The 10,693-nt window shown below is 46.8% G+C and overlaps 1 protein-coding gene across 2 annotated transcripts in view; it reads right to left on the minus strand.

Moving 5' to 3' along the window:
- rps6ka1 (ribosomal protein S6 kinase a, polypeptide 1) overlaps positions 1-10,477 on the minus strand; it is a 94,924-nt gene extending 84,447 nt beyond the window's left edge. For both annotated transcript variants that reach the window (XM_017476429.3, XM_017476428.3), the window contains exon 1: positions 9,924-10,477. In XM_017476429.3, the coding sequence (XP_017331918.1) occupies positions 9,924-9,986 (63 nt within the window). In that variant the 5' untranslated portion in view covers positions 9,987-10,477. The remainder of the gene's footprint in view (positions 1-9,923) is intronic.
- Positions 10,478-10,693: the final 216 nt, after the last annotated feature.

Consider the following 10,693-nt stretch of genomic DNA (forward strand, 5'->3'; position numbering starts at 1 on the left):
CTTTTCTCTTGAACCCACGATAAAACGAGAGTAACTCTGATAAAACCTTCGGTCAGACGACGCGTCCGGACGCGTTCTCCGCGTTACTCGGGAGACGAGACGGCTGAAAACAGACCGCGCCGGGTTTGTGAACGTCGGTGATGAGTCAGTAGTTTCTTCCTGGCAAAGCCTCAGCAGACTGAAATCATTTATTATTAATGCATTAGGGACATATGCCGCGACTGGCTCCGATCGATCACGAAAAAAAAACAAAAAAAAAAACAGCAGCCATGCAAATGTCAGCCTTCTAAAAATACAGCTGTGAGTAGAGTAAAAACAGAGGCACAGTATTTCAATCGAGAAATATTTCAGTTCCGGCTGATTTGAACACCATCACGGCGATCGTGCTGACGGAGCGCTGAAACTCGAGGTGGCTGTGGAATTAAACAGCACTCCGGTAGTTGGAGAAGATGGGGGTAAAGGTGTGGCTATTAGCCATCATGTGATGGAGAGAGCTTAAGTGGGTGGGCATGAGTGGGGAACCAAATTGGGAGAAAATGCGCCAAATTATCTTGTTTATTTATTATATCAGAATATATGATCGTTAAGGGGCAGACGGAGGCTTAGTGGTTAGCACGCTTGCCTTACACCTCCAGGGTCGGGGGTTCGATTCACACCGCTCCCCTGTGTGTGTGTGTGTGTGTTCTCCCCGTGCTGCGGGGGTTTCCTCCGGGTGCTCCGGTTTCCTCCCCCAGTCCAAAGACATGCATGGTAGGCTGATTAGCGTGTCTAAAGTGTCCGTAGTGTATGAATGGGTGTGTGAGTGTGCCCTGCGATGGATTGGCACCCCGTCCAGGGTGTACCCCGCTGTTCCCTGGGATTGGCTCCAGGTTCCCCGTGACCCTGCGGGATAAGCGGTATAGAAGATGGATGGATATCGTCATTTAGTCCTTAAAGTCCCCATGAAATCGAAATGGAAGTTTTGTGGCTTTTAGTATAAATATTAAAAGCTTTAAGGTTGACAAAAACTGATCAAACTTGCGTTTAGAAGATCTATGCATTCAAAATTGACAGTCTCTCTCTCACCGATACGGATCGACAATTTTGATGACATCATTCTACACTTCAGCTTCTCATCAGACTTCCCGTCCAATCAGACGCTCTTTAAAATCTGAAGTGTCCCGCCCCCAACATTATAAAAATCCACGGTACTAACGGTCAAGTACGGTTTAGTCCGGGTTGTGACGTAAGCTAAATGCTACTGGCTATTTAAAAAAGGAGGAGGAGCCACTCGATATGCCCCGCCCTGACTTCCTTGTTTCGGTGGAAATTACGTGAACACATCGAATAACGCTGCACGTTCCGGGGCACTTTGTGGGGACTTTAAATGTCCAAAGATTCAGTGTTGAAATCACTTAACAACAAAGGGTTTCACGTGTGTATCTGATCATTTAACATCCATAAAAATTATGAAAATTATACACATAGAAGAATCAAGAAAAAAAAAAAAAAGAAAAAAAACATCCAGTGACGTAACTGCAGTAATAATAGTGGATGTAGAAATCATTAAGCACAGTATGCAAAGTTTATTTTTACCACGACATGAGTCGCCTGCTCTTTTTCTATCCGGTTTCCGTCCAATATCAAAGTACACATGAAACCGTGTTTATAACCAGCATTTAAAACATGCTACAGATCAAGACGTGATCGATTATTAGCACCTGCCAAAGTCTACATATAGACCAAATTACTACTAACGTGTGAGATAGTTCTTTTAAACCTGAACCTGAACCACAATCAAACAAACGCTGGAAAATGAATGGTGACGAGACGGAAAATAGTCCTGCAGTTCCTCAGTGCATTCGACCAACCGTGAGAGGATGCCGTAATAAAACAGTTCCTGTTACACCAGTGCGTGCTCAGAATTATATAACCTCAGGCTACAGTTCTACTGCACAACTTTACAGTCCGAGGAACCGGGGGGGGGGGGGGGGGAGGGGGGGGGGGGGGGGAAGAGAGAGAGAGAGCATGAGAGGAACCAGAGAGGGGGGGGAGGGCGAGGGAGAGAGAGAGAGGGAGGGAGAGAGGGAGGGAGAGAGGGAGGGAGAGAGAGGGAGAGAGAGGGAGAGAGAGAGCGCATGAGAGGAACCAGAGAGAGAGAGAGAGAGAGAGAGAGAGAGAGGGATCATGAGAGAGAGAGAGAGAGAGAGAGAGAGCGGGATCATGAGAGAGAGAGAGAGAGAGAGAGAGAGAGAGGGATCATGAGAGAGAGAGAGAGAGAGAGAGAGAGAGAGGGATCATGAGAGAGAGAGAGAGAGAGAGAGAGAGAGAGGGATCATGAGAGGAACCAGAGAGAGAGAGAGAGAGAGAGGGATCATGAGAGGAACCAGAGAGAGAGAGAGAGAGAGAGAGAGAGAGAGAGAGAGAGAGAGAGAGAGAGAGAGAGAGGGATCATGAGAGGAACCAGAGAGAGAGAGAGAGAGAGAGAGAGAGAGAGAGAGAGAGAGAGAGAGGGATCATGAGAGGAACCAGAGAGAGAGAGAGAGAGAGAGAGAGAGAGAGAGAGAGAGAGAGAGAGAGAGAGGAACCAGAGAGAGAGAGAGAGAGAGAGAGAGAGAAAAGAGAGGGATCATGAGAGATGAACCAGAGGGAGAGAAATGAGGGGAGTGTGTGTGTGTGTGTGTGTGTGAGAGTGTGTGTGTGTGTGTGTGTGTGTGAGTGTGTGAGTGTGTGTGTGTGCTGAGTGACAGGTTATGAGAACTCTCTGGTGACGGTGTACAGAGCAGAGTCCCCCTGCGAGTCTCACGGTGCTGCAGGTCAGGACGAGGCTGAAGGACTCCTCCGGGACGCGTTCAGCGCACAGCGCTCAGCGCAGCGGCGCATGAACATCTGTGACGTCTCTATTTCTGCATGAACATCACCTCAAACTCTCAGATCTGTCCTAAAAGTAGACGAAGACAACCCAATTAAACAAATGAGACAAGAATTACACTTGGTCATTTATTTCCTGAGGAAAACGATCCAATATTACATATCTCTCAGCGACAAAAGTATGTGCACCTTTGCTTTCAGTATCTGGCGTGACCCCCCTGTGCATCAACAACTACAACTAAACATTTCCGGTAAGTGTTGATCAGTCCTGCACATGGGCTGGGAGGAGTTTCAGCCCGTTCCTCGGTACAGAACAGCTTCGACTCTGGGATGTCGGTGGGTTCCCTCACATGACCTGCTTGCTTCAGATCCCCGTATTTAAATAAAAACAGGACGCTCACTCGCACCTGATTGTCATCCCAATGAATTTCAACTTCAAGTTAAACTGCTAATCCTGGACATTCGCATACTTTTCCCACTCACAGACATGTAATATTGGATCGTTTTCCTCAATAAATAAATGACCACGTATAATATTTCCGTCTCATTTGTGTAATCGGGTTCTCTTTGATCTTCCTTTAGGACTCGTGTGAAAATCCGATGGTGTTTTCGGTCATATTTATGCCAAAATGATAGAAAACTCGAAAGGGTTCACAAACTTTCAAGCGCCACTTTGTACCACCTAGCGCTTTTTTCCCCCCTTCTCCGACTAGTTATTAGTTATATACCCACCCACAATATTTCCTAATGAACTCTGTTAGAAAGGGATATAACGAAGAACGTGTTGAAGCGGTGTTAAAGGAGCTTTTTCCCCTCACACCACATCCAACCTGCAGACCGATTTCTGTCGCAGCTCAGAAGCCAGGAGACCAGACGTGCTGAAAAGGTTCATTAAATTCTACTGCAGAGGAATTCGGCTCAGTGATTCGCTTCCCTGTGTGTCGAGCGCGTCGGGGGGAAACGTGCGCGCGCGTCTGCCGGCCCACGTTTCTGAGGAAACCACCGCTAATAGAAAAGCTGATCAAGAGGAATACTCATCATCAGGCTGCGCTCGCTTCAACTCCGTGCCCGCTTTCTCCGCACTCCAACTTTCTCATTTCGAAAGTGAGAGGATGTGAGACACGGCCACGAGTTCTCCTCAACTACGGTGTAAAAATCGCTCGCTCGAGGATTCATCACTGAAACGAACACAGAGTCAAAAAGAACTCCGCAATATTCGGATTAGGGCCGAGACGCGTCACGTGACGTCGTCAGGTAGAGACGTGCGTTCACGTGCGTCGAACACGAGTACAGCTAAAAGGTCTCGTTTACCGACAAACATCACGGTGAAAGATCGTACACAGCTATTTCGTGCAATTGCGATTTCACCAATTCAAGTAGTTTCCCGTTTATTAAATAAATAAATAAATAAATAAATAAATAAATAAAAATACTTCCACGTCCATCTATTCTTCCCATTGCAGTCAATCATGAGACTTTTCTATCCATTTTTCTCAGCGTACGTGTTCACGTGACGTCCAAACGTTTAGCGTGAAACATCAGGCCTAATAAAGGGGTTAACAAACATCCTGGACTCAAAGCCAGTCTCTCACACATCACATGGACGACAATAATCCGATATTAACCCGATGAGGATGATAATCTGATTAAGAAACTGGCATGGAAACAGTGATTACTGATGACCTTAATCACGCGAAGTAAACACAAATGGAATTAAGACGTGTGGAGTATTCCTGTTTTAGTCGCATTATGGACGTGTATTACAGACACGTACACACCTTAATCACACTATTAACGTCGTGTGAGAGTTTTCACCGCATTGTGCGACAGGTCACGTACACGCACGGCAGCGCTCGACCGTTTGACGGCAAACAAGAGAGCACGGCTGCGTCCCAAACCGCGTACTTACCTGCTACAGTATATAGTAGGAGAAATACATGTATCTCAGCTACTACAGACGGTAAGTACACGGTTTGGGACGCAGCCCACGGCTTCAATCAGTCGTCTATTAGCACGTACAGCACGACAAATAATTAACCGCGCTCGAAGTTTTCGTAAAATTAAAAATGAAACACCCAAAACTGTATACGGTTCCATAACGAAGACCAACTGTGTGTCGATACGTGACATTCTGGAGGGACGTCGGACGTAATGACGGGTGCCGTTAATCGCTCCATGTTCTATAACATGTAAAACATAAAAGCGACTCATGTAAACACCTTAATCAGAATATTGTCTTATTCAGAATAAGGTCAGTAATTCGATTACTGCTGTCCATGTGAACGTAGTCAGTGTGACCGTATTGTTGCGAATCACATTATTGATATTAGCTGGTCATATAGTGACAACACTGTAGCTCGAAAAGATGCGTGTGTGTTTAAATCTGGCAGAAGAATAAACACACAGCACTCCCTTACTGAAACACGACAGACGAAACATGGTGCGCTCTGCAAATCTGTACGGGTAACGGTCTTCCACGGCGGGAGACAAAGCAGGGAGGAGGAGAAAAAAAGAGAAAAAAAAAAATTATATATACAGAGAGACCGAGAGACAGAGAGCGAGAGAACGCCGGAGACAGGAATTTAAAAAAAAAAGAGAAGAAAAAAGAAAGAACAGTTCAGTGTATGAATACGTCTGAGATCTGGATGACCCTCTCTCTACACTGTACCTACTTTAAAATAATCTACACAAACAGCAAGCCACCCACACAACCACCCACATATTCTCTCTCTCTCTCTCTCTCACACACACACACACACACACACACACACACACACACACACACACACACACACCAGAATAGCACAAGCAATCAGAGAGGCTGGACAGATCCCTCACTCACTCCCTAAATAAGAATTTTTTTTATTATTTTATTCACAGTGAGGATGTATTTGGATTCATTGCAGTGTCTCCTTCACTGCTGCCCTATAGTGGACGGTGGATAGAGGATAGAGGATGGTGGATAGAAGACAGTGGAAAGAGAATAGAGGACGGTGGACAGTGGACGGTGGATAGAGGACAGTGGATCGAGGATAGAGGAAAGTGGATCGAGGACAGTGGACAGTGGATAGCGGATAGAGGACGGAGGATAGAGGACAGTGGTCAGAGGACGGGACGGTGGACAGAGGACGGGACGGTGGACAGAGGATTGAGGAAGGAGGGACAGTGGATAGAGGATCGAGGACTGTGGATAGAGGACGGTGGACGGTGGATAGAGGACGGTGGACAGTGGATAGAGGACGGTGGATAGAGGACGGTGGATAGAGGATGGTGGACAGAACGGTGGACAGTGGATAGAGGAAGGAGGGACAGTGGATAGAGGACGGTGGACAGAACGGTGGACAGAGGATTGAGGAAGGAGGGACAGTGGATAGAGGACGGTGGACGGTGGATAGAGGCCGGGGGACAGAGGACGGTGGACAGTGGATAGAGGACGTTGGACAGAGGACGGTGGATAGAGGACGGTGGACAGTGGATTGAGGAAGGAGGGACAGTGGATAGAGGATATAGGACAGTGGATAGAGGATGGTGGACAGTGGACGGTGGATAGAGGACGTTGGACAGAGGACGGTGGATAGAGGACGGTGGACAGTGGATAGAGGATATAGGACAGTGGATAGAGGATGGTGGACAGTGGATAGAGGACGGTGGACAGGGGACGGTGGACAGAGGACGGTGGACAGTGGATTGAGGAAGGAGGGACAGTGGATAGAGGATATAGGACAGTGGATAGAGGATGGTGGACAGTGGATAGAGGACGGTGGACAGGGGACGGTGGACAGAGGACGGTGGACAGTGGATTGAGGAAGGAGGGACAGTGGATAGAGGATATAGGACAGTGGATAGAGGACGGTGGACAGGAAACAGTGGACAGGGGACGGTGGACAGTGGATTGAGGAAGGAGGGACAGTGGATAGAGGACGGTGGACAGTGGATAGAGGACGGTGGACAGGGGACGGTGGACAGAGGACGGTGGACAGTGGATTGAGGAAGGAGGGACAGTGGATAGAGGATATAGGACAGTGGATAGAGGACGGTGGACAGGAAACAGTGGACAGGGGACGGTGGACAGTGGATTGAGGAAGGAGGGACAGTGGATAGAGGACGGTGGACAGTGGATAGAGGACGGTGGACAGTGGATAGAGGACGGTGGACAGTGAGATTATTTCAGATCAAATATACAGCAGTCTAAAAGAACCTAAAGCTATACTGTTGGCAAGATTCACGCAGGCATGGCTGTTGCAGATCATCATCATCATCATCATCATCATCATCATCAGCAGCAGATAGAGAGACTCCACAAGTATTTCTCCTGTTCCAGGACACCGCGCACACACACAAAGCGCATCAGTCATTGTGTCACTTATCAGTTTATGACTGGTTGCGCGTGTGTGTGTGTGTGTGTGTGTGTGTGTGTATATAGTGATTGAGAGCGAGTGAGTCCCTGCCTCTACATAACATCACGTCACAATACATTAGTTAATCATTACAACAACGCTGAACTTTGAGAGAGCAATATAACAAAGGCCCCAATCCAAACGCATAATTTAGCTAACATAATGCTCAGAAATCTCCATCCACACGGATGCGCTGTTAGAGGAAACTAATCAAGGAAGGGGTGGAGTAACGCGGCCTTCCACAAATCACAGTTACTTCCCTAAAGACGATTACTTTCCTAGAACAGCACATCCCCTTCACACATCATTTTATTCCTCTTCTACCCCTGCCATTTGACGACAACCGTTTGTTTATTAAAGAACGATGCATCATACGTTTTTATTCATTTTATAGTTACATGTAATGCTGGCGGTATTAAAATAAATTATTTAAAAAAATCTATGCTACGACAGATAAACATTGTTTACAGCTTATACGCTTAATCGGTTTTATTGTGGTGTAAAACACAACAGAAGTTCACAGAGAAAACGACACCATATCAACTCCCATTAACAAGTCCCTGTGAAAAATGGTTACTATAGAAACGATAACATACTTGAACGAGCCCACGAGTCCCCGTGAATTCAAAATGGAAGTTTTGCGGCTTTTAGTACGAATACGCTTGCTTTAAGGTTATCTATAAGCCAGTGCGCTCCAAAACGACGACAAAATTCACTATGCATTCAAAATTTACAGTCTCTCTCTCTCTCTCTCTCTCTCTCTCTACCACCGATACGAATCCACAATTTTGATGACATCATTCTGCACTTCAGCTTCTCATCAGACTTCCTGTCCAATCAAATGCTCTCTAGAGTCTGAAGCGTCCCGCCCCCAACATTATAAAAACCCATGGTATTAACGGTCAAGTACGGATTAGCCCGGGCTCTGGGGTAGGATAAACGATATTGGCTATTTTAAAAGGGGGCGGAGCCACACGATATGTCCCGCCCTGACTTCCTTGTTTCAGTGGAAATTACCTCAACACATCGAATCACGCTGCACGTTTTGAGGCACTTCACGGGGATTTGCGGTTTGCCTTGCACCTTCTGACCAATCAGATTTGAGAATTCAACAGCATTGTGGTATACTGTATGTAAGAAATGTATCACACCTGGATGTGCTGTTACACTGTAGGATTTTACCAGAGCGTTGACCCCCCCGACCCCCCACCCCGAGTTGACCATTTTCCAATATGAGTCGGCGCTGTAGTGTTTTATAATGATCATACAGAGGACTGTACAGGCCTGAATCCATTAACGTACCAAAAATAAGATGGGCCTTCATAAACAATCCCTCTAACTCACACCACAACACTTCATTTGAGCCATTTGTGAGTAGGCTGAAGGGGCTGAGCACCAAATATAAACAGGTTTGTTTGGAATGAGGTTGCGAACAGGAAGTGTTTAAAAGGCTCCAACTCCGAGAACACCCAAACACAGCTGGCCAAGCATACAGAACGTTGTACAGACTTCCCAGAACCAGCAGAACCATTAACACTAATACTACATACATTTTAAAAAGGTTCAGTACACTCACTTTCCCATCGATCCCAAGTTTTATTTCAAAACAGAGTCTACCGACAAATCCAGAGACAATCTGACTATAGTGTTGCTCGTGGCTTTGGAGAGTCGAGTACCCTTTCGTCTCCTGAGAATGTAGTTCGAGTACTGTTTTTTCTCTCCTGAGAATGTAATTCGAGTACCCTTTTTTCTCCTGAAAGTGTGGTTAGTACCCTTTTTTCTCCTGAAAGTGTGGTTAGTACCCTTTTTTCTCCTGAAAGTGTGGTTAGTACCCTTTTTTCTCCTGAAAGTGTGGTTAGTACCCTTTTTTCTCCTGAAAGTGTGGTTAGTACCCTTTTGTACCTCTTGAAAGTGGTTAGTTTCCTTTTTTCCTACCTCCTGAAAGTGTAGTCAGTACCCTTTTTTCCTCCTGAAAGTATAGTTAGTACCCTTTTCCCCTCCTGAAAGTATAGTTGGTACCCTTTTGTTCCTCCTAAAGTGTAGTTAGTACCCTTTTGTTCCTCCTAAAGTGTAGTTAGTACCCTTTTGTTCCTCCTAAAGTGTAGTTAGTACCCTTTTGTTCCTCCTAAAGTGTAGTTAGTACCCTTTTGTTCCTCCTAACGTGTAGTTAGTACCCTTTTGTTCCTCCTAACGTGTAGTTAGTACCCTTTTCCCCTCCTGAAAGTATAGTTAGTACAGTTTCCCCTCCTGAAAGTGTAGCTGGAACTCATTTTTCCCCCTGAGTGTAGTTATATGTATATTTTCCCCTAAGCACCACCACACCCACCTTCTGTCCCGTACTGTACCACTGAATTACAAAATAATAATAATAATAATAATAATAATAATAATAATAAGTCCTGTGTGTGTCCTACTCCAACATTTCTGGGGGGAAAGTTTCTGCGTCCTGAACCCCCGAGCTATCTGTACCAGGAGCTAAATCCTGTCTGGAACGCTGAGCAGTCCTGGGAATGTTCTTTATCTTCACCGACAGAACCCCTGACCGACCACCTGAGTTAGCATCGCAGCTAAAAGGCTCCAGGTGAGCTGCGCTACCTGGACCGGGTTAAGGGTTAATGGCGACACTGTATCAGTGGAAACCATTCATGTCCTCAGCACGGGGTTCGAGCGTCTTACCTCCGTCTCCAGCTGCACCAGCTCCATTTTGGGCCATGGCTCTGCAAGCTGCGCGAGCGGCATTTTCCCCGGTGTGTGTTTGTATAGTTTAGTTTCCTCTGAAGTGTAGAAATGTAACGGGAGCCGCTCTCTCCGGTGTTGATGAAGCAAACCCCGGTGGTGACGTTTGGTTACCGCGTCGGTCCTCGGATGAGCGACGGGATGATCACTTGTACTCCGGGCTCACGCGCTGAACAAACGCAATCCTTGCTGGAGATGACGCTCGCGACGGGATTCCTCACGGTTCTCCTCTAAAAGAGCTCGCGGTTGTGCAGGTGAACACGCGGTTACCGGAAGAGCTTTTTCCCCCCTTCATACGCGCATTCCTTTAAAAGGCGATGGAAACACGGCTTCCCCGCAGACAGCTGTCGGTAACGCTGCTCTGGTAAAACGATACTTCCGTGCTGCGCGCGCTCGCACGGCTGACAGTGTTTCTAAATCTGCGAGCACCGGCGTGACCCTCCTCGGCTGACTGGTTCCGCTCTGAAACGACTCGAAGCCCTCGCTCTCTGAACGGAGAAGCGTAAAAGCGCACGAGCCCCGACGCGTGCACGCGCTCTGCAGCGCCGCCTTCCGGCCGCCGCGTGCACAACTGCGTTTAAACGTTCGGCGCGCGCTCAAAAAAAAAACCCCAACGAGTTCTTAATTGCATAGGGGGAAAAAACCATGCCATGCATGTGTTAATGATCCCTCTGTGGTTATATAATGTACAATATAGTGTGTTTATATAA

The sequence above is a fragment of the Ictalurus punctatus genome, chromosome 9, assembly GCF_001660625.3.
Source record: "Ictalurus punctatus breed USDA103 chromosome 9, Coco_2.0, whole genome shotgun sequence".
Classification (NCBI taxonomy): Eukaryota; Metazoa; Chordata; class Actinopteri; order Siluriformes; family Ictaluridae; genus Ictalurus; species Ictalurus punctatus.